Source organism: Onychostruthus taczanowskii, unplaced genomic scaffold (genome assembly GCF_017590055.1).
Source record: "Onychostruthus taczanowskii isolate IOZ18803 unplaced genomic scaffold, ASM1759005v1 scaffold9, whole genome shotgun sequence".
NCBI lineage: Eukaryota > Metazoa > Chordata > Aves > Passeriformes > Passeridae > Onychostruthus > Onychostruthus taczanowskii.
Genome location: NW_024506993.1, coordinates 15,698,465 through 15,722,048, shown reverse-complemented (window position 1 = coordinate 15,722,048; position 23,584 = coordinate 15,698,465). Strand labels below are relative to the sequence as shown.

The following is a 23,584-nucleotide window of genomic DNA, read 5'->3' as shown; positions in this document are numbered from 1 at the left end:
TGGAAGGAAAGCTGAGAACTGCTAAAAATTTGTATTTTCCTTGTACTTCTTTTCTTTCTCCCGCCCCTCTTGGATAATGGAGTAGGTTGTATTTCTTAGCAAAACCTTTGACAGTCTTTTGGAAAAGCTACAGTGAGCTTACAGAGGCTGGAACCCGTGTATTCTAAACTGAACGCCGTGTGTTGGCTCTGAGCCCTCATCCACTGTCTCTTGGTTTTTCTTCCAGTTTGCCAGAAGCTTGGCACAGTTTATTAATGAGCAAAATATCAAAGATCTGAAAGTTTGGACCAGCCAGATGAAAAGGACAATTCAGACTGCTGAAGCCTTGGGAGTGCCTTATGAGCAGTGGAAGGTTTTGAATGAGATAGATGCAGTAAGTTCTTCTCTTTTAAATGCCTAATAAGTTGCTTTGACTGTTGGGGGGTTAAGAAAATACTTAGTTTTTTTAATAATATGTTTTTTATGGGATAGAAAATCATTGAAGCTGCTTCTTGAGGCTGGAAATAATTGTCATTACCTGTAAACAAGGCTAAACGTTTCATTAAATTTTGCCATTGTTAATTTGTTCTTCTCTTGTCTTCCCCAGTAAAACATTCCTCTGTAGAAGCCATGATGTTATGAAGTTTTGGTTAGTTGGGCTTGGAAAGAAAAGTTTGTGGTGGGGGGCTTTGCTAAGGCAATTTCCAGCTGCAGCTGTAAGATATAATAGGAGATGCAGTAGATAAAACATGACCTTGCTTTGTCCATAGATGTAACTTCACCTGTAAAGGGATTTAATGATTCCTCCTAACCACCTCTGAGTCAAGTTGAGTGCCCTGTTTATCATGTGTCACAATTTTAAGTGTCAGAGTAGCAACATAAAACCATTAAAGGTTATTTGTATATGGTTTTACTTAAGAGTAATATCTGCTTTTTGTATTACTGGGAATACATGTTTTTTGATTCTTTTCATTACTGACAGGGAGTGTGTGAAGAAATGACATATGAAGAAATACAGGAAAATTATCCTCTTGAATTTGCACTGAGAGACCAAGACAAATACAGATACAGATACCCTAAAGGAGAGGTATGCTATTTTTAATCTCACAAGTCGAAGGGATTCCTTGTCTTCTTGCATATATGCATGCTGGCTTTAAAGTAAATTTTTAAATTAATGAAAAGGTTGTTCCTTTCACTGTGGAAAAGCACATAGGATCTTGCAAGTATTGAGCCCAGACCACTTATGTTGATTCAGGGCTTGAAAAATAAAAGCATAAATTTAGAAAAACAATGGAGAGCTTTGATCTTGTGGGCATTGTACCTGTGCAGGAGGAATTACTGCAGGGCTTCAACTGTTGCTTATATCAACGTGCTGCTAAGATGCTCTGTTTCTGTTCATCCCTGCTCTTGGTGGTGGCTGTTTTGCAGGCAGCTCTGGCTGAAATGCTGGGGAAATCTCCAGGCACGTTATTAAACTCCTTGCCTCTGGGAAAATAAACTTGCTGATGGCTTTTGTAAAGCAGCCCCAGTACAGTGCAGTGATGGCCAGATGGGCACAGGGCTATTGCTGGGGGCTGAGGCTCTGGAGGAGGGATTGGCCCAGCTGCTCCTGCTTGAGCTGTGAGGAAGCAGAGCTCTGCCTTCTTCCTCAAGAGCAATCGCTGTGACAAGAGCAGTGTCCCTGGCAGTGTGGCCCCGGTCCTGCTAATGAGGCAGTCATTAAGCTGCAAAGTGCTTCTCTTGCATTTGAACAAGGAGTGTTTGTTTTAGGCAGTTTTGTGTCTGGTGACAGTGTGAGGGGTTTGCACAGTTCTTGGGGGGCTGGGGGCTTTCTGTTGTCCAGGGCTCAGTCAGCAGTGCCACTTGGTCCTGCCTGGGGACCAGGGTGAAGGTTTTCTGCAGTGCTTGGTCCCTGCCCTGCTGGGCAGTGTGCTGAGCCCTACCTGTGGTACGTGACACATTTTGGGAGTACAAGGTGCATTTTGGCAGCAGAATCTTTACCATGCATGTAAAATTTAATTCAGTTGTGCCCATGCAGGAGCCCTGCTGTTCCCCTGCAGCAGCAATTCCCTGTGCATGACAGGCAGGACAGGTCACCAGCAAGTCCAACGTGCCCACAGCTTCTTTTGAAAGGGCAGCCTGAACAAGTCAGGCTTTGTGAACTCCTTGCATGCTCATTGTTGGCTGAGCTTCCTAGATTTGGACTTGGAAGAGAGATGCTTTTGAAGATGAGCTATGGAAAATAATGTGCAAGAGTCCTATTTGCAGATGTGAATTAAATCCTAGGGATTTTGTGGAAATTCTTGATCAAAGTGGCTAATTTAAAAAAATCTTTTTTGTGAGGGAGATTTGTTTTGTTATGTGCTTAGGTCTGAACTGTGTTCTTAGTTTAATGAAAATTATTCCTGCAGTATTTGTGCACTAAATAACATTTAGAAGATGACTAATATGAAAGTAAGATCTCCTCTGTGTATATATATATATGTACTGTTCAAAGAGTTTCCCTTTTTAATGTGCTCTGTGTTTCTCCTCCCCACCCAGTCCTATGAAGATCTTGTTCAGAGGCTGGAGCCAGTAATTATGGAACTTGAAAGGCAGGAAAATGTGCTTGTCATTTGTCACCAAGCTGTCATGCGCTGTTTGCTTGCGTATTTCCTTGACAAGCCCGCAGGTGAGTCTTCCTTGATACATTACAAACAGGCTGGTTTTTTGAAAGTTTACTGCTTAAGGTTCCATACAGTAAATTCTAACAATTTGCTGTATCATCAGAGGCTGGTAATGCTAGGCAAGTACCCAAGTGTATTTTTTCGTATTTGACCCCCACATGAAACCCGGTGGTTGATGTTATTGAGCTGCTCCTCACCTGAAATACTGTGATAATTGTTTTTTGCTCTGATTAGCATCTCCGTTGCATGCTAGGAGAAGAGATACCCGTTAGGTAAAAAGTCATTCAAGTAGCTGACATGAAACATAACAGAAAAGTCAGTTGTAACCTGTAGTTCATGTGTAATTTGTGGTTTGGTTTCTCAGAACAACTGCCCTACCTGAAGTGCCCACTGCATACCGTCCTAAAGCTAACCCCGGTGGCTTATGGTAAGTGCAGTTATGTACATTTGTTATACAAGTCTGGCTATACTGTCTCTGTTATCAGGAAAGGTGGTGGAATGTTGAAGACACACTTCATGTTGCTTTAAAATAGTCAGGTTTGACATTGCGTGTATGCCTGCAGAGCTTTGCTCTGGAGTAAATGAATCCTCTGGATTATCCTTGCTTTGCCTTGTGCCAGGAAACACATGTGTTGCTGAGGGCCTGAAACCACCAGTGGCTGTAACTGCTGGAGGGGACAGTGTTGTGCTCAGTTCCTACTCTATTTCACTAATTCTTCTGGCAAACCCATGCATTTACATGTCTGCTTCAGCAAGATCTGAGTTTTTATTGATGTATTGGAGGGTATTGCTTTTCAGAAGGCAGGCAAATTTGCACTTCTAAAGGTTTGTCATCTTGCCAAATGTGTTCTCTTAGCCTTACATAACTTTGTTCTCTTTTCCTGAGCTATTTCTTTTCCATGGACTGTGAGGGTACCCCATGAACTCACCTTCTTTGTTGATGCTGGCATTTGTTCCTGCTCAGGGGCTTTCCCTGGGCTCTGTGGGCAGCGTGGGGTGAGGGTTACCGTGTGCCCTGCTTGGGCTTTAGGCTGATGGATTGCTGATGGAGTTTTGTGTGTGTTCCCACCTCAGCTTAGTGTGTGCCCTCTGCTCATTTTCGTTCAGTTATGACTGGGTTGTATCTGCTCATATCCCACTTCAGATGGTATCTCAGGCAGAGGATTATCTGCATAGCTTATTAGGAAAAATGTATTGCTCAAAAATGCTGGTTCAGACATTAATTGGAGGCTGTCTTTGATTATCAGCTCTGAAAAATAGCGGTGCAGATCAGTACTTTGTTTTTTTGTTAAGTTTCAAATGAAATTGAAACAAAGAATATTATGTACCAAAGTAGTTGCTGGGAAATCTGTGTGAGGAGATTTTTGTTGTTTGGTTGCAGTTTCGTCTTACAGGAACGACAGCCTGTGCTGTGGTGACATCTGGTGTTCCCAGCCTTGCATGACAAGCTGGGGTTTTGAAAATAAAGGTTCACTGCGGTTAAAACTTGGGCTTTTTAAAGCTGGATTCTTCTGACCTGTTAGAGTCTGCCTGTTTTCCACAGCAAGGCTTTGCTTTTTTGCTCTTTGGATTTTTGCTCTTTGGATTTTTGGGGATTCTCTGGTGATTTTATTTTTTTGTTGCTGTTGTTGCTGTTTTTCTTTCTTCTTTGCTGGGGAGAGGGAAGTTGGGTGACTGTTCATAAATTTGAAGAGGGTGTGGATGTTTGAGTGTTTGCTCACGAACTAAGAGAGGAATGAAACAACATGGTACAAAACACTGTCCTTGCCCTTCTGACTAGAGGGAAAGAAATGCCATTGACCTTTTTTAAGGTGTTGGATATGTATGTCTGATGAGCACATTTCAGCCAACCTGCTGTTTGCGCTTCAGCCATCTGAAAACACGAGCACTGTGTAAATCATTTCTGCAGTAGTGATCGATGGCACTGCTCCAAGCTGATGTGTCCCTTGGCTCCAGCCAGGCAGGATGCAGGATCACACCTGGTGGGTTTGGTAGCTCCCAGCTGAGCCTGTTCTGGGGAAACGCCTCCCCCGGGGCTTTGCTCCTCCTGATGTCGGAGAGGAGCATCATTCCCACCTTAAGAGTGTGACCTGCAGTGGAGGAACATCTGGTACAGCCTGACAGCTGGATCAGGGTGGGTGAGACCTTTACCCAGCAGTCCAGGGCAGTGGTGGTCTATGGAAAGGGAAACTGCAGCTTGATGTAGGTGGGAGCTTCCTCCTCAGTAATCAAAAATGAGCTGGGAGTATGCACGTGATAATTGCTGTGGAGCAAGGCCTGTCCCTTTGGTTTATGTTTAAAGCTCTCCACACAATGCTCTCTTTGGATCTTAAACTCAGCTTGTGGCAAGGGCTGAGAGGGCTCTGAAGTGTCTGCTGTGTAACAGCCCTGGGGAATGGCCAGCAGCAAGGCTCAGAGCTTGTCTTGGCTTGCTCTCAGGGCTCACAGTGGATCTGTGGACAGAAGGATGAGTAAGGATCCTGCTCCAGTGGGAGATGATGTGCTTTTCCTCCTTAAAATCTGTTTTACAGTTCATTATTTCTCTCACTTCTGGCCCTCCTGCAGTGTTTGCTCACAGTCTTTCTGATAAATGGGCTTTAAAAGGACAGGCTTCCCAAAGGGAAGGCAAATACTGGTCTTACTAATTTCTTTTTATTTTTTTAAAGTGCAGTGGCTTTCTAAGGAAATCCCCTTTTTCTGTCATGTAGCAACTCTGTGGAGTGTGTTATGACTTCAGGGAATAAATGGGGAGAAAAATCTGGAAACCTGCTTGTGATAGAGGATGGACTCTAGTGTGTCAGAGGAAGTGACTTTTAATGATGTTCTGTAGAGTACTGGTAGCTTATAAAAGTCATGTTTGTGTGAGATAAGCAGGGTTTGGCAATCAGACATGGCTTGAAGTGCTGTGGCCATGGTGTATGGAGTATCATTCTCTAAGTGGATCAGTTTATACTACCTGGGAAATAGTTGTTTCTTCTCACTGTTTTAATTTTTCTTGCCTCACTGGCATTTTGAATTTTTGAATGTAAAACAGAAGTTCCTTTTTGGGAGTCAGCTTTGAAGTTCTGTTTAGCTTGAGGTTAAAACCATTTTGCACATACAGAGGAATGGGGGTTGTTGACAACACACTGTACTTTCTTGTAGTTGTTTTTGTGTTTAAGAAATGAGAGCAGCATTTATCTTGGATTTTTACTGTAATACAGAAGTCCAGAATGTTTAAAACATAAAGTTACATGAACGTTCAGTAAGAAAGTTTTTATTTGTATGTTTAAAAAAAAGATTTTTTTTCAAAGAAAATAATGATAAAGCTAACCTGAGGAGATTGATTGTCAGATTGACAATAATATTCATCCAGGGAGAACAAATTAATTTCTGTAGCTTTAGCTCTTGAGAATTCCAGAAATTCTGGTATAAATCAGAAGGGGAAAGTGATTAACCTTCACCATCTTAAAATGAGATTGCATCTTTATTATAACTTCACTTTCAAAGCACATGTGTCTAAAAATGTGTTTTCTATCAACAGGATGTAAAGTAGAATCCATATTTCTGAATGTCGAAGCTGTAAACACACACAGAGATAAACCTGAGGTAAGAACATTTTTCAAATTGGAGAACTTGATGTAATGAATGGTCTGAGCTGATTTCCATTGTCCTTGTGGCTAGAATTGATTTGATAACGCAGCTGAGTGGATTTTATTTTATGTATGAAGCTTTGCTACTGATTTACTGTGAGGGGGGAGCAAATCTGTCATTGAATTTATCTCATATGTGAGTTCTAGCTGGAATAGTTTATCTTTGAGAAATGAGAATGTGAAGATGTGGTGTCAGGCTAAAAGCTGGATGAAGTTCTGCCAGGCTTTGTCACTCAGCAGCAGTAGGTGTAGCCCACAGCTGTGTTACGAGTGTCTGGGGAGAGAAGTCATCAGCTTTTTCATCACTGCTGTATGAAAAAGAGGAACTGATGATGTCACCTGTGTTTTAAGCCAAAGCTGGAGAGGAAGACTAGCTCTGGGAAGCAGCAGGACAGCCGGGGGAAGGAAACTGAGCGTGTTTGTGAAATGTAAGTGCAGAGAAGATGCCAGCCCACGGCAGCTCTGTGCCCTGCCTGCCTCAGGCTCTCTGTGCTCCTCAGTGTCCCCCTCAGCTCAGGCTCGTTCTGCTGCTTGTGCCAAGCTCTTCCTTTGCTTTAGCATCAAAGGTGTGTGAAATGTGTCATGGTTAAAGCTCTCTGCTTCCCTTGCAGATCCTCAGGCTCATGCCACCAGGCATGGCACTGATTGTGTGCTGAGGTTAGGAGCAGTGCCAGCTGGTGAATTGGAAGTCAGTTTGATAACATGAGAAAAAAGGGCTGTGTTTGGTGGTTTTCAGAGCAACAGTTTATGGTGAAAAGGAATATAGTGAGGAATGAGGTTTTATCTGTGTATTCAACAAGGCACACGACATAAAGTGCCTTTTGTAACCGAGGGTTCACTTTTGTGCAGAATTCATGCCAGAATTCTTCTGCAGATAAGTTTTGCTTTAATGACCTGGGTATTCCAAGTTCTGAAAACCCTGACTTCTGGACATTTTCTCTTCAACAACTGCATTGCATAATTTCCTTCCTCCTCCTTTTCCTGCTTTGTCATTCTGCTTTGCCATTTTGTATCTTAGTTTGATTTATCCTGTTTAGGAAATCCAGTCTGTGTTTTCACAGTACCTAAAGCTGGAGAAGCATAGTGAAAAATCCATGAGGATGTCTTAGAGTAGTAGGTTATTTGTGTTAAATAATGTAGATGAACATCTTTAGTTTGGCTGATGAAAATACCAGTTCTGAATTTACAGCTTGCTAAAATGTTGCTGAAAATGCCAGTCCTCTAACTGAAGGGGTTTATCTCAAGGGGGAAAGCTCTGCCTGAATCACCAAGTGACTCTCCCCAGGTCTAGCAAGTGATGTGGCCATGCTGGCACTGCTGTGGGGTGGCTCTGTTCAGGTGCAGGTAGAGGACCAGGAAGACACTTCCATTGCAGTGGGCTCAAAGACACAAGACTGATTTGAGCACAAATAAATTGAGTGAATGGACTTTATAAGAAATAAAAAAAGGAGTAGTGGCATTTTCCTAAAAACCCCTGGCATTTTCCTAAAAACCCCTGAAATTCTCTTCTCTCTCTGCCCCAAAGGAAACCCAGGCTAGTGAATATGGATGATGTTGCACTGTTCAGGTAGTGGGTCTAAATGAAGGACTTCACGTGGTCCTGTCTGCATTTAATTGCTGCTCAGAGGACTGAAAATTTCAAAAGCTTTCATTTAAATTACCTTTGAAAACATTAATTACTTCTGTAAAATTAACTTTTCAAGTAGTCTGTTGAAGTGGGAGCATTTAATTAAAACAGTGTCACATAACAGCATTGTTAAACAATGAAGCTGTTAGATTGAGAATTGCCCAGTGTGCTGTTCTGTGACCCACCAGTCTCTTGTAGTCTGTGCCCTCCTTTTGGCTCAGCTGAAAACATCTATTTTCACGTGGCAGAAATGCAGGCAGAGCTCTGGGGTGTTTGTTTGTGGAATGTGTGAACCTCAGAGCACCGTGGTGACTTGTCTGGAGCAGACTGAAGCCTTGTGTTTGTCAGCACTGTAGTGGCTGAAGTTCTGACCTTTTCCAATGAAGGAGTCTATGGTCTTTTACAGAAAATAATTCAGGGGAGTTGCTTTAGCTGTTGTTTTCTGGCCCAAAGAAGGGACCCAGCAAGTGCTGGGGTGAAATGTCTGCTTTGCACATCTGGCTTAGTCAGTGAATGACAGAGAGGGGATTGCTCACACCAGATCTTCTGTTTTATTTTTTTGAGGGGACCTGAGGGAGGGAGATGTTAGTGCAAGGTGAGCTGGCTTACCACAGTGTGGAACAAGGAGGACTAATGAAACCCATCAGCGTGCAGTTTGAAGAATTGCCAGTGATTTGGCCTAAAATGGATCTTGGGAGAAATTTCAGAGCAGTTTATCATGGTCTGCCCTCTTGGTAGGAGGGTGAGCACCAATTGCACAGGCTTTGGGACTTGCAGGAGGTGGTGCCATAGCAGATGTGATTCCTGTTTGGCTGCACTGGGGTCTTGGTTTCATTTGGTTTTAAATAATTGAGTGCTGCACTGAATGTCATTGTTTTCCTGCAATAGGAGGTGAGATCTAGTTGGTGTGGTCAGCCTTGAATGGTTAAGGTGTCTGAGAACATACATTTTATTTTGTTAGAGGTGTTACGTTGTCTATAACACAAACACATGTTAAAAGCTTTCTCTTGGCACAGAAGCACGTGGCAAATTCAGTGAAACGCTGAAAGTTTCCCAGTGAGGAGATGTGTGTGTGCTGAATCCTGTGATTAGGTGGATTCCTGTCTGGGCCTGTAAAAGACTTCTTCCTAAATGTGACTGACTTGAGCTTTGGGTAGTGCTGTCAGCACAGGAGCTGTATTTAACTGCTCCTCGGAGGACTGAACATTTCAAAAGCTTTTATTTTGTTTTTTTTCTGTAAATGCATTTTTGTACTGTCTCATTCTGGGACAGTGACCAGCTCTGTCTGCTGCATTCTTGGGGTGTGGGGGGCTGAAACCATCTCTGCTTCTCAATCAACCCAGCTGGGTACTTGTGAAGGGACCTGATTAGTGGCTTTTGTTGGTCTTACTGCTGCATGATAAATATTCTCTGTATTTTTATTATTACACAGAATGTAGCCATTTCCAGACCTACCGAGGACGCTCTTGTAACAGTCCCTGATCATCAGTGAATCCTGTGTCCTGACCAACTATCAAACTTGGGTGCTGTTTTCATCCTGCTACTTCAAAATAAATTGAAAAACTAATCATTCCAATCACTTTGAAATAAAAAAAAAAATAGCCACACCCAAACCAAACTCATAACTCAAACCAAATGTTTGTACAGCACATGACTTGAAAAAATTAATCAAATCACAATAAAACTGTTGCACTGGCTAATTTATTGTGGATGAGTTATCAGACCTTGATCGGCTCTCACTGGAATGCTGGTTTTGTAAATTGTTGTAATTTAAATATCCTGCAGCATTAAGCTTTATTGTAATAGCCAGCAATCATTTAGTGTTAGCTGCAGTGTATTTATGAAAGCCATGGAACACAGCATCCTGTGGGAGATAAGAAGGTCAGAATTTGTTTTGCCCAGCAGAGCACCAGTATTATCTGTTTCAGGGCCCTTGGGGAGTGATTGGACTGCCATGCAGTGTAAAATAACAACCCATAATTACTGTAAATCCCTAATCCCGCTGATCCAGAGCACTAGTGCTCTACATATGCTAATTAAGGATGTGCTGTTAGAGCAGGGTAGCAAGTTTTCACTTAGTTCCAGGACAGTTATTCAAAGAACAGGAATGTGTATAAATGTTTTTAATATACAACTTTTGTTAACAGCTGTTCGGCATTAACCAGCTGTAGGGTTTGCCTAGAGAAGGGATTTTAAATTAACCTTTTGCTGTTTTGTGTGGATGGGGGTGATGGAGCTTGTGCAGCTCTGCCCCAGCTGCTGTGTACCCAGAATTTATGAGGGCTCCAGTGAGAAGTGCTGACCATTCCAGAGCAGGGAGGCAGAGTTACCCAGAGCATTTTGTAACTGGGTAGTGGCTCCAGCAGACACAGATCTCAAACCAGCAGGGCATGGATCCCAAACTCCTGCAGGAGGGAGGAGACTGCAGGCTGTGGGAGATTGGTGCCTCGGTGCCTTTGCCGTGGTGTTCCGTGGGCACCACAAGGCTGTGGGAAGTGCCTGTGCCGTGGAGCAGGCAGCACTGAGGGAGGGAAGGGCAGAAAAACACTGAGACTCAGAACTGTTTTCTGAGGGGGTCTTTAAGTAGTGAAAACAAGCAGGACTATAGGTTGTGGAAAGCTTTTATCTGTTAGGTTTCTCAGGTGATCTGTTTTTCCCAAACCAGGATATTGGAAAAAAAAAAGAAGTTACATATCTGCACTTCTAAAATGGTACTGAAGTCTTCAGAAGTTTGTAGCAATTGGGAATGTTTGCCATAACCAGAGAGCCTCCTGTTGTGGTGCTTGGTGTTTAGTTAAACCACTGTCCCTGGGCTGAAATCGGGAGAACCTGGATTGTTTTCCTGTTGCTGTCATGACTGTGATGTAGGAGTGGTTGGTCACTTTTCCATGTTCCATTGCTCCAGGGTCTGGGCATGAGCTTTGCTGTGAAGGGTGGCCCAGAGGAGCCCCTGAGCCTGCTGTACCCCCTGGCACACGGCAATGGCTCTGGTTGCTCTTACCTGACAGCTGAGGTGACATTCCTGAGGGATCACAGGGATGCTGGCCATAGCCAGGTCCTGAGGAGCCACATGGAGACAGCTTGGAGTGCTGTCACCTCCACAGGCCACAGCCAAGAAAACACCATCCAAATGAAATGAAATGCATTGCATTTCTTACGGAGCCAAAATCTGCAGGCATCTGCTGTGGAAAAACTGAGTTTTGCTGCTTGAAAAAGGATGGTTTGGGCTGTCAGAGAAAATTGAGGGGGAGGATGACAGGAGCAGGAGCTTGGCCAGTGAGGAAAGCAAAGTTTGCCTGGTCTGTGGCTGGTGGAGGTGGCGGAGAGAAGGGAAGCAGCAGGAGCACCCAGGACCCTCCATTCCTGCCAGCTGCTGCCAGCCAGATTCCCTAGGGCTGTGCCTGCACTGTCTGTGCTGATGTGTGCCAGAGTGAAGTGGGTATTTAAAAGCACAATGCTCTAAGGGGCCTCTGTCAGCAAAAGGAAGGGCTGATGCTGGATGGGAGTGTCAGCACACCTGAGGGGTCGTGGCACAGCATGCTGAGGGGAAGCTGATGGAGTGCTGGATGTTTATATTGTGCTGTTTATTTCTCTGTTGATGCCTGTGCTGGCTCTTGTCTCCAGATGTTCCTCCTTTTGCCTTCAGGAGCCTTTCTGCAAGATCTTCCTGTTCTGTGAGGATCACATTGCAGCTGAATGAAAGCGAAACTGAAAACAGGGCCTGTCCTGTTGGGGACCCACAGCACTTTGCTGGGGAGGCTCTGTAGGACAAAAATGTCCTGTAGGACAGAAATGTCCAAAGGCCAGGCCGTAGTGAGAACAGCAGCAGTGGTACAGGAGGGTGTTTGAGTTAACCTGTGTACTCTGAGTCTTTCCAGGAAGGACTGGGTAAGATGGGCTCTTGTGCAAGGCAAGGTCAGAGTGCTCCTGCCTGGGGGAGCAGGCTCTGGAAGCAGCAAGCTCCTGCTGGGGCTGGCCAGGGAAGAGGGTGTATGGCTGGGTAGAAACAGTATTTGGGACAGGTGTGTGGTTTTTATTCCTCCTCCTGTGTTTCCTGGGCTTTCCAGACCGTGTTGCTGCTGGTGTGGGGCTGTTCCCAGCACGGTCATTTGTCCAGGTGTGCTTTAGTGCCAGGCACTTGCAGGAACACCTTCTGGTCCCAAAAGTAAGGCTGAAACCTCTGTCCCCTTTCTAAGCAGCAGCACTGTCCTTGTTGCATGGCTTTTTCCTCACAGTGCCCATGGCTGTTCTGAAAGAGGGTACAATCCCAGTTGCCATCATCTCATCTAATGGGATTCCTGAGAGTAGGAGTCCACTTGCAGTTAATGAGGATATTAGTCCCTTTCTAAGCCCCTGCTCATCTGCTCTCACTGCTGGCTGTTGTATGTTTAATAAGCCCTTGGGTGTGTTTATCAGGGTTTATCCCAGTTTTCTTCCTTCAGTGTGACACTTTAGCACACTTCGCTTCCGCAGCCTGTTCGTGTTTACTCAAATTCAAGCTTTTTGTGCTTTCAGCTTTCTTGCCTGCTTATCAATATTCCCTTTGGGTCTGTCTTAGTTGTTAGAATGCTGCTTTTATCCAATACTTCTCATTCACTGAAATAAGCTGTATCTTCTGCCTTGCCTTAATCACCTCATTTCCTTTTAGCTTCGTGTTTGAGCTGTCTGGCTCTTGCTGCTTGCGGACTAATTTCCAGTACCTCTGGATTCCTGCATTTTGATGCTCCATTTCATGCTCCATTTAATTTTCTTTGAATCAACATCAGATGTTCAGCTTAAAAGATTTCAGCCAGTATTCTGGGAGTGCCTGTGGAGACCTCTCTGCAGTCTTAGGGAAATTCTGGGTATGTTGCATCAGTTGCTAAGAAAAACACAAACACACCAAATGCCAGCACGTTCGTTGGTTTGTTGGATTTTTTTTTCCCTATAACCGTGCAGAGTATGACTTGTTTTGCTAGCTCCTCCTGGGAGTGCCTGTGGAGACCTCTCTGCAGTCTTAGGGAAATTCTGGGTATGTTGCATCAGTTGCTAAGAAAAACACAAACACACCAAATGCCAGCACGTTCGTTGGTTTGTTGGATTTTTTTTCCCTATAACCATGCAGAGTATGACTTGTTTTGCTAGTTCCTTATGTTCTTAGCAGATACTGGTGCTTTCTGATGCTTTCCCCTTGCTGCAGAAGAGATGCTTCTTGTAGAAGCTTCTTTTTGAAATAGGGCTGTTGCTTTGCTTTCCTTCAGAGAGATGTGAGGGTGGGTCAGGCTGTGTGCTGGTGGGTGCAGAAATTTCCAGTACTTGGACAATTCTGTCCAGCAGCATTTGTTTGTGTGTTCCCAGAAACCTTGGTGTGGTATTCATGGTGGAAAATGGGGATTTACCCAAGGGCTTGAAGGCTGATGACAGAGGAAAGGGCTGATGTGGATGTAGCAGAACTGGCAAGGGCAGAGCAATGTTGGCAAAGTTCAACCTACAAGGAGAATCTGGTGCTGCTTGTTTATAGCCTGCTTTCATGAGAAATGGCTGAAAATCTGGAAACTGGGGTTGGGGAGAGGATTGAATTGCTTTTTGAGTGGATGAGTTTTGACTGATGGAGTTGAGTGTCTGCATGTGCTGAGAAGGCTCTCCTTTCCCCAGAGCTTGACTGGAGAGACTTGTTTTGAATGTAAACTAATAAATGTGGTTATAAAACCACTGGAGCATTCCCTGATGTCACTGTGACATCTGCCACATGCCGTATGTATCCCCAAGTGCATTTAAACTTTATGTTACCAGCTCTTCAGGGAACACTTTATGTTACCAGCTCTCCAGGGAGTTATTCAGAGCTTTTCCAGTGGTTTGGCTGCTCACAGATAGGATCAGGGTTGGCTTTATGGCTGTTGGTGTTAAGGAATTATTTCCTGGAGTGTGCTTGGAGCAAGGAGAGGAGGGCTTCCCTCCCTCAAGATTTTATTGATTCCTGTGTGGTTTATGGCCTTTGCAGGGTTCTGTTTTTCCCTACACTACATGCATAAAGACTGGGGAGACAGAGGGTTAGAAAAATGTGGTTAAAACAGCAAGTAAAGGAAAACAAGGTTTTAAAAGCTGTAACAGTGAGACCTGCATATGGTGTACAGGGACCAATTGTCCTGGTGTGATACAGGTCTGAGGGATGCATTTTACTGGCAGCAGAGATCCTGCTTTTGGGTGTCTGAGGGGCTCTGTAAAGCTCCTGGCACTGGGACGAGGTCCAAGCCTGGTTCTGACTCCTGCTCAGGGGCTGGGACTTTCCTTGTGTTTAAGGGAGCATTCTGAGGAAACAGGAATTACAACTTGCTCACCTTCGTGTCGTGTAACAGCCGCGTGCTGAGCAAAGACCACAGCTGCCTGTCAGACCTCTGCTTTAACATATTCTTTTTTTTTTGTCTTTAAATCTGCAGAACGTAGGTGTGAATAGGTCGAGAGAAGAAGCTTTGAGGACAGTCCCCACGCACCTATAGCTGCAGCTCCCGGGGCAGCAGCCCTTCCTCCAGCAGCTCAGGGCCCGGCGGTGTCGGAGCAGGGCGGGATGGACGCGCCTCCCCTCCCCTTCCCTTCCAGACATTTCGAATGTGATTCTGCTCCTTCAACAAAACCTGTGCTCGTGGATGACTCGGAAGGTATCAGTGAAAAGATTGTGGGGAGCAGAGCAGAGTTGGGTTTAGATTTTTCTTATGTAAATTTGTGCAGTTTCAGTGGGTTTTTACTGTTTGTCTGTGGATAACGCAAGGTGGTTAACTGCCCGTGTTGATTTTACTGTCAGATTTTAACTAGATTTTATTTTCTTTTTGTAAGTGTTTTTTCTAAGAGTTCTCTTATTTTTACTGTGAATGATTGCCTAGAATTACATGGAGTTTTTCAATGGCATATTTAACATGGGCAAAATTCTACATTTTGAGCACTGGAGGCTTCGTGTTGCAAAGCTGCTTTAAATGGGGAAGCCCATAATTGATAATTGTCCTGTGTTTTGAATTGAACTGTGGTTTGCCAACCACCACTTAAAATTTTTCAGAAATTCACAAGGGAGATGTTCCCTTTGGAAAATCAAAGCATTAAAGCTGGATTTGCTACCTGGGGAATTCTGCTATTTTAGTAAGATTTTGACACTTTCCAGAGACGAGGTGTATTTTGGAGGGCAGTGGGGGACATGAGTGTGAGTGACAAATGGGGAATGAAGGGAGAGAGATGGAGAGAGACCTGTCCTTTCTGCTGCAGTTATGGGAGAGGATGAGCAGCTTTTCTGAGTCTGGAAGGGAGGGGGAAAGGATTCAGTCTGTCAAGGCCTGGAGAAGCTGCTTGTCTTGTTAGTGTTGTCTTTATATTTTTAGAGAATTTTTGGAATGAATTTCAACATAAAAGTATATGTTTTCTTTTATAGCCACATTTAATACGTACAGCACGAAACAGTACAGAAAGGTTAGGTGAGTTTAACCATTCTAACAGCTCATGCAACAAAAACACCAGGTAAATTCTGAAATAATTTTAACAAGGCACACCTGCCTTGGAGTTTTTTGTATTGTTTTAAAGCACCTTCCATCATCCCAATTCTTTGTTGCTCTTTTATGCCTAGTGAAACTCCAGTGCCAAAAGTGGAATTTTCTCTGTCTGTCAAGGTCACAACCTTTTAACTGTACTAAATCAAAGTGTATTTTGTGTGTGTGTTACCAGACAACTGAAGTGAGCTGCCAGCACTGCTGCTGGCTCTAGCTCTGCAATGAGGAGAACTATTCTTTGGTAGTTGAACTGTGTTTTTTCTAAGGATTCTCTCCAGTTAATTGAACTTTTACCATGTGAGTTGGTGGGGTTGCTTTGTTGTTTTGGTTTTTTTTTTTCTTTTCTGAATTCCTGTGTGAAATACCAGGCCCTGGTAACATAGTTTTGCAGGCAAGGGCTAAATTGTCTTTTGTTTGTGCAGGGTTTATAAAATAATGTGCTGCTGTTGTGATTTTTTTTTTAATAAGCTAAATTCAGCAATATATTCAGCTCTGGAAGTAAGCCATAGTGCATTGCTGGGTTCTGTTCCAGAGGAGGAATGTGTGGGTGCAGAATGACCAGGAACACTTGCTTCAAGCGCTGCTGTCTAAAGCTTTGTGCGTGTGTGTTATGGTAATGCCATTTCAGACCTTTATTAATTCAGCTGTGCCCATAGTTGTGGGGTGAGGAGAGAGTCTGCCTGGCACTGCTCAGAGGAGTGAATTCATTGATGTGTGTTAACAAGGCCACCTTTGTGGCACAACTGAAGGAGCAATTTCCCCTCCCACGGTGGGGTGGGAAAGCCAGGCTGTGCCCCAGGCAGCCCTCGCTCCTCTGCTGGGACAGGAGGGGTGGTTAAGCTGTTTTTACACTGAGAATGTCAGGATTTATCTGTAAAAATCCCAGGAGGCTGCATTAGAAAAGTGGGATTTTACTGGCAGATTGTGAGCTCAGACCTGGCTGAAGAAGTGTGGGCAGAAATGTTTCCCCCAGTGAGAGCTGAGCCCAGGGTTGCTTCTCTTCGCTGGCAAGCACAGCTTGAAATGTCTCCTGTCCCCCTTTGTTTTACCTCTCTGATCTGTCAGAGGTGCTGTAACATCCTTGAGGCTACATGTTCTATGTACAGTAGGTATTTTTATAGCCTGCTTTCAAATATACTGTGATGAGTGTTTTACTACAATGGGTGTTCAGTAAAAAGAGTTGTATAGAAGTGTAAATAAACTATTGTGCTGATACTTGAAGAGGAAAAAAAACGAAGTTGTTGGTTCTACAGTAGGAAGGTACTAAATCAGTGACTGCATCTGACCCTGGCTGGAGAGAGCAGGTGCAGATGATGAATGTAGATTTGAGCTGAATGTAGATTTGGAGCGATGGGTTCTCCCAGGGTTATCCCTGACTGCTGTTCTGGGAAGGCACAGTTGAGAACTGCAGTTAATTGTCACTTTCTGTGAGTGTGTCCCCCACTCCTGACAGAGCACTCACTGACAGGGGAGGGGAAGACCCTTGTCCTGACCTTGTGTGTTTGTACCATTTGACTGCCTCTGTTCTGTGTGTGCTGGCTCAGATGCAGTCTCTGGACTGGGATTAAACTGTCCTTTCTTACATCGTTGGCCTTTGTTGTGATCTTTCAGACAAATGTAATCATTTGACCTTTGATCCAAGTAATAAAGATCAAATGCTACAAGGTGCACTGATGTGTGTTTCTTTCCATGTCCATTTCCAGTGAGTGTTCCTGAGCCTCAGTAGGGTTCCACAGCTTCCACAAACTGGGATTAGGGAGATTAGAGATAACTGCAAGGATTATATTAATTCACCTTGTGGTTGCTTTACTGTGACAAATAACTATGATTTAAGTAGGAAGGTCAATAATGGAGGAAGAAGTTGGAAGAACTGGTTAAATAAATGCATGTCAGGATTTGCACATGATGGAGGTGAAAGTTAAGGCTTTATTAGCTTTACCTGGTCACTGGGATTAAGATCTGCTCCACCCTCTCAGATTTACTCTGTTCTTGCATTGTCTTGAACACACTGCTGGTGTTTTGAGAAAGGTGAAAACCAACAGCCAAATGCTGCCTGTCAGTACGAGTTTGTATGCAGAGGGGAGCTGGAGGGCATTACATTTGCAGGGGTACTTATCCTTCAGAATGACAAGGGCAAAATTAATGACTGCTTTTAGAATTATGTACTCATATTTTCATGTCTTGCTGATTGCAGCCCCCCAGGTGCTAACCACTTGTCTCTTCTGGGCTGGGTGGGAGGAGTGTTTTAATTGTTTTTTAACTCCTCTGTGTATTTCTGTTTGGGGAGCAGGTAACTTCTTTGTTTGTTTCAGAACTTTTAGGCTGCTTTCTGGACAAAATCTCTCAAAAGCTGTAGTATGAGGATGACCCATAGACGATGGGTGAGTGAAGCCAGGTGCTGCTCACAGGTGGCCCCGGGCTGCAGCAGTTCTGCAGAGGAGGTGGAGGAGCTGCCCAGGCTGTGGAGCTTTGGTGCCTGTGCTGTAACAGGGGTGAGTGGTGCAGGGCAGGGGCTGAGCAGGACAGGGCTGCTGGAGGAGGGAGGAGTAGCTGCTCTGCAGAGGAAAGGGATCTGTGCCCCTCTGTGAGTGCAGCTGGGCACAGCTGTGGCAGCAGGAGATGCTCCTGGAACATCAGTCAGATGGCAGCTGGAAGAGTTGCTGTGTGAAGCCTCTTGAGCAGATCTGGCACTTGTTACTCCAGAGCAAAGCAGGTGAATACAGGGAGCCAACTCCCACAAGGAATATTTACTACTCCTTATAATTGATAACAGCTTCTTTGTGTGCAGATACCCACTGCTCCTGGCACCCACTTCTGGAACTCCTTACCCAGAAATGCCTTTCTGCTCGGGTGCAAGGGCACAGCACTCACCTTGGAAAGCAGAATCACTTTCTGGTGACAAGTGGCAAACCAGAAGTGGCTCTGTAGGTTATGTGAAGGGGAAAAGCCCAGGTTCCTGCTCTCCCTGCAGCACTTCACAGGGCACTGCTTGTTGCCTTGGACTGGGTAAAGCAGGCCAGCCCTGGCTGTTTGGAAATGCCAGCTGTGTCCTGCCCCTTCCAGCCTCAATCTGCTGCAGGCTCAGATGGCATCCCAGTCATGCTGGCATTACTTGAGTTACAGCAATAAACTAGAGCTGTTCTTAAGGAGCAGAACAAAGGCAGCAGTGTATTTTTTGAATCTCTACAAAGTATTACAGCTTTCTGCTGCTCTTTCAGCAGGATTAACAGTCTGAAACTACCCAGAAGCTCCAGATTTTTCCTAGGAGTTCTGTGGCATTCCATAACTCTTGGATGAACTGACACATGTACATTTTTTCTGCCTGTTCAGTGTTAAGAAAATCAAATAATTTGCAATAGCCTTACAAGATACAGAAAGCTCTTGAGAAGCAAAGAAACTTTGCTTCAGCCTGAATTTTATGAGCTGGATTCAAGGCAAAGGTTTTGGAAGGAGCTTTGCAGTTATTACATTCGTTTTTCTTTCTCTCTAATGGCTAAAAATCAAAATTCAGAAGTAGGTGTTGCAAGGCAGCAGGATCTGGTTTTCTGCCCTTCTAACAGCAAGCAGGAGGAGCCACAGCTGCTGTGTTACAAACAAGCAAATAAAACTGGAAGAAGGATTTTGTGTTTGGCAGTTAAACAAATAATTCCTCAGGCAGAGCAGGCAAGTAATTCTACAGTCATTACCTGGGATCTGTCCTGCTGTGATTGTTGTGGCTGTTAGCAGGAAGTGGCATTTAGTGGCAGAACCCCACATTCCCAGGCAGGATGGGGCTGCTCTGGGATGCTGAGGCCTCTTTGTCTCATGCTTGGACTGCCTTGGAATAAATATGAAGCATTTATTCAGGAAAAGCCCCTTGAGCTGTTTCCCACAGCAGCTGGTGTTACACTAGGAATCTGCTTTCTCCTGACAGTTCATTTTGTTTAATTCACAAAAACAAGAAACGTTTTAAGAAAGTGAGCAGGACTGACCAAGCATTATTTTTTCACTGTACCTTAAAGACCACTGGAGTTAAATTGTATATTTTTAAAAATCATAGAGCCATGAATGAAAGTTACATTAAACTTTCTTTTAATTGAAGACAAATAAAAGAACCAAGGGCTCAAACACATTTTATAAAGACATCTTCTGTTCCCCAATGTCTTCTCTTGAGCAAAATATACAGCACACATGTATATATAACATAACTACATTCAAGTACCAAACAGAATTTACATTTCCCAAACAGAGAAAATAATGCACATGATTCACATACCTTAAACCCAACCATGCATAAAAACACTGCCAATAAATCAGGCGTTGAACATAATTCATCACACTAGGGTGTATTATTCTGAAGTATCGACGTTGTTGGAATGCATTAACACTTGGGAGTCTGGTTTGTAACCCTGCTGCAAAGTCCAGCTCTTCAGAGACTTACTTGTTCAAGATCTGTTCAAATTTCGGGTTAATAAAAGAAAATCCATCAAATGCAGACTGGTCCATGGACTCAATCAGGTTTTTGTCGCTGTAAGACAGTTTTGGCTTCTCGCTCAGAAATTCTCTGTCAAAGTTGTTGTAGTCACTTGCTGATTTCTGTATTAGAGAGGAAAGACAGTTTGAGACAAACTGTATTTTCTTCAAGAACAAATCACCTAAATACAAAATTCTGTGAAGTTAGTCTTTTAGCTCCCTCCCTCCTTCCTCTGCTTTAGAGAGAAACAAAAATCTCATTTTAACCTATTTAACCTATTTTAACAAGACTTTGAGATTATAACTGGGCACTTTGTTATTGTTAGTTGGAAACCAACAGAAAAACCAAACCCAGGTTGCTTTGGAGAAGAAACCTGGATTTGGGATAACACTGGGTTATTACCCAAAGGTTATCTGTTGACAAAAGCAATGCAGCATTAACTTACACATCAGACCAACATTTTTTGCCTTTAACCAAAATGCTTAAATTTCTTAGAACATTTTACAGGCTATACTTGGTCAGAGAATAAAGCAATGCCCTACAGCAGCTGTTTTGTGTTTAATAAATGCTCATGTAACTAGAAACTGTTCTACACTCTCAACCACCAAAGACTTCCCACTTCTGTGGGAACAAGCAGCACAAAACCTTGTGTGTTTGCAGGGGACAGCTCTCCTCCACAGAGTACATTTTAAAGAGACTGTTGCCTGCAGACCATTTCACCTGTTTCAGGAACAGGCTGGAGAAACACTGATTTGGCATTTTAACCACGTGAGCTGAAGCAGCAGCATCCCACTGTGATACAGACTGAGTTACAGTCTGTTCTGCAGGTGTTTTTCCAGGTATCATCAGGCATGTACATGAATTCCATGTTCAGTAGCTTAGAGAATGGTGCTTCTTGCCCCCTTGGAGATGCCTGGGTGAGGTTGAAGCAGCAGAGATTTAATGCTTGCACAGAGTGCCTGCAGTAGGCACCAGCTGAGCAGCCTGGAGCTACTGCTGCTCCTCCCATGGCATTTCAGAAAAGCAAACTGCAAGGAACTGTGAACATTCTAACACGGAGGGAAATGGAGATCAAAGCTATCTGTTGGTTTTCATGAACATTTTATCCACAAAGCTCCTTGAGAGCAACAGGAGGACAGTCTTAAGAGGAAGATCTCAGGGCAGTCAGAGGAGTACAGAGCACCTGTGTATAACTGAACCATCCAAGAACAACGGGCTTCCAGATACACAACTTTCTCATTTGTAAAATGTGAGAAGAAAATGGCAGTGGGAGCCTTTGTGCAGGAACAGAATTCACCCCTTACCCCTGGGCTGCTGTTTACTAAGAACCAAGAACAATCCACTTACCACTTTTGGCCTGAAGGGAGGGTCCACCTCCCTCTTCTCTAGTGCTGTCCAGTTGATTGTTTTGAAGAAAGGATGGTCTCTGATATTCCCAGTGACCCCCAGTCGTTTTGCTGGATCCCTTTCAAAGAGCTGCAGGAGAAGGCACCCAGTAAAGAGCTGCTCCAAAGGGGCAGAGCAGTGCAAGAATTACAGGTGTGGTGCTAAAACAGCTAAGGGTGCTGACAGCAAACAGAGCATTAGGAATTAATCTGACCTGGCTTTCCCTTTGTCAGAGCAGTTTGCTGATAAACAGCTCCTTGATTAGGAGATCTGTCTCCCTGCACTGAGGCAGTACCAGCACCCCAAGCTGCCCACCAATCCTACCTTTTCCAAGATATCCTTTGATTCCTTGGTGATCCAGCGGGGGTAGTGAGGGGTGTCCACTCGGATTGACTCAAACAGTTCATCTTCATCATCCCCATGGAACGGGGACTGGCCGATCAGCATCTCATAGAGCAGCACCCCAAAGGACCACCAGTCCACGGAGAAGGTGTAGCGCAAACCCTGCAGGATCTTGGGCCGCACAGGAGGGAATTCACGTAAGGGGTAAGAAGCACCAATGCATCCCAAAAATCAGGAGAGGTATTTCAAGAGAGAGTCTTTAATGACTAGAGCACTTGGGGAAAAATAAAAGTCCATCTCTCTGGGAAATTGTGGACACTGATGTGGTTTTACCCTAGGCTGCTGTTTGTGGGAATGTGGCCAGCTCCGTGGACAGGTCTTTGCTCTCATTTGGAAATTTTCTCCCTTCACTTTAAATAACCATAGACTTAAAAAACATCCTCTCTAGTTTCTTTAAAAGCTGAAGGCAGAAGCAAGTAGTGATGCATAGTAGATTCCTACAGAAGTCTTGGATATAATTTATAGCTTTAAAAGCAAAATACCTTTGTTGAACTGCTTTGCAAATGGGATTTAAAAAAACCCAACAAATCAACATACAGAATTAAACTCTGTGAGATTCCCCTTAAAAGCTCCTTTTGTTGTGAATTCTGGTTTTTTGCACAGGCACAAGTCTCTTCTCCATCTGCAGTGCACATACAGATTCATTCTGCAGGAGCTTCATGGATGTGCTGGCTACACCTAACCCCCAGCTCTGAAAAAACTGAGCATTTTAACTTTCCAAACCCACAATTTTTTTAAACTTACAGCTACAGAATATTTTGAAATCTCAAGTACCTTCTATAAAACACAGATACAATTTTTTTCTCTGATTTTTACCTCTAATTAGACTTAGACTTTTCTGAACTATTGGTCTACAAACAGGTGATTAATCACAGCAGCTCTTGTGCCATCAGTGTCTGTCTGTGTGCCATACTGACCTCGGGAGCGATGTAGTCGGGGGTCCCACAGAAAGTGCTCGCCTTGTTGTCACCAACAATGTTTTCTTTGCACATTCCAAAATCAGCTATTTTGATGTGGCCTTCTTTATCAACCATCACGTTGTCCAGTTTTAGGTCTCTGCAAAGTGTTTTTAAAACACTGTGGTTTAAGTAATTTTTATAATCAGATGCACAGTTTGTTCACTGATAAACACCTCCTCAACTGCACACACAAAGGCTTTTCCAAAAGAATAATCATCCATCGACACAATCCATCCAAAATGGTACTTTTGTGCTTTGAGGGCATGAGGGACAAGGGAAGAATTCTCTCTTGTCAAAGAAAAGAAGAGGCTGAGGTGGAGGTGCATCTATAGAATGTGACCCTATAACCCTCCACATTTGCTTTCAGATGCAGAAGCACAGCCAGAGCTTCTGTTGCTGCTGCAAGGTGGTGAGAGTTGTGCCCCAGCAGCTGACACAGCAGTGCTGCACCACCTCCAGGGCTCAGAAGGAGGATTGTGCTGGATTCTGAGAGCCTTTGGCAGGAATTTGACTGTTTGAAACCTGCCCAACTCTTAGCACTACCTGTGACTTGTACCTGCTTACAGCACAAGTTCATGTGTTGTGGCACAGCCTGTGAAGGGTCCTGTTCATGTCTTTTCTCAGAACAACACTATTCAACCAAGAAAGAGCTTTTTTCCCAGCAGTTTCCAAAAGCTACATTCCCTCCCTTTGACCATGCTGCATTTTTTGTCCCTCTGGCTGCAAATGCACATACCAAGGAGGGCAGGCTGAAGAGAAACTGAACAGCCCTCTGCTTACCAAGGGCTGAAATAGAGCAGAGAATTTCACATAGGAACAGGGCAGTCTTTTCTCCTGGGTAACTGAAGTTCTCAGAACCAGCAGTGGATCAGGGTCTGGCCCTTGATGCTTCAACCTGATGAAGCAGAGGCATCAATGTTGTGGTTTCACCAGAAGGCAAAAGCAGGGAACTTTCACCTCAGTGGTTTGCTC

The 23,584-nt window shown here is 44.1% G+C and overlaps 2 protein-coding genes across 4 annotated transcripts in view; one reads left to right on the top strand and one right to left on the bottom strand.

Moving 5' to 3' along the window:
- LOC121347237 (6-phosphofructo-2-kinase/fructose-2,6-bisphosphatase 4) overlaps positions 1-17,073 on the top strand; it is a 50,981-nt gene extending 33,908 nt beyond the window's left edge. For both annotated transcript variants that reach the window (XM_041425748.1, XM_041425747.1), the window contains exons 9-14: positions 227-373; positions 962-1,066; positions 2,521-2,650; positions 3,010-3,072; positions 6,169-6,233; positions 14,321-17,073. In XM_041425748.1, the coding sequence (XP_041281682.1) occupies positions 227-373; positions 962-1,066; positions 2,521-2,650; positions 3,010-3,072; positions 6,169-6,233; positions 14,321-14,380 (570 nt within the window). In that variant the 3' untranslated portion in view covers positions 14,381-17,073. The remainder of the gene's footprint in view (positions 1-226; positions 374-961; positions 1,067-2,520; positions 2,651-3,009; positions 3,073-6,168; positions 6,234-14,320) is intronic.
- A 2,393-nt stretch (positions 17,074-19,466) lies between these two features.
- The window catches only part of PRKCD (protein kinase C delta), a 59,365-nt gene continuing 55,247 nt past the window's right edge, over positions 19,467-23,584 (bottom strand). For both annotated transcript variants that reach the window (XM_041425656.1, XM_041425657.1), the window contains exons 15-18: positions 22,571-22,709; positions 21,576-21,764; positions 21,213-21,341; positions 19,467-19,987 (exon numbers count right to left, since the gene is read on the bottom strand). In XM_041425656.1, coding sequence (XP_041281590.1) covers positions 19,829-19,987; positions 21,213-21,341; positions 21,576-21,764; positions 22,571-22,709 — 616 coding nt within the window. In that variant the 3' untranslated portion in view covers positions 19,467-19,828. The remainder of the gene's footprint in view (positions 19,988-21,212; positions 21,342-21,575; positions 21,765-22,570; positions 22,710-23,584) is intronic.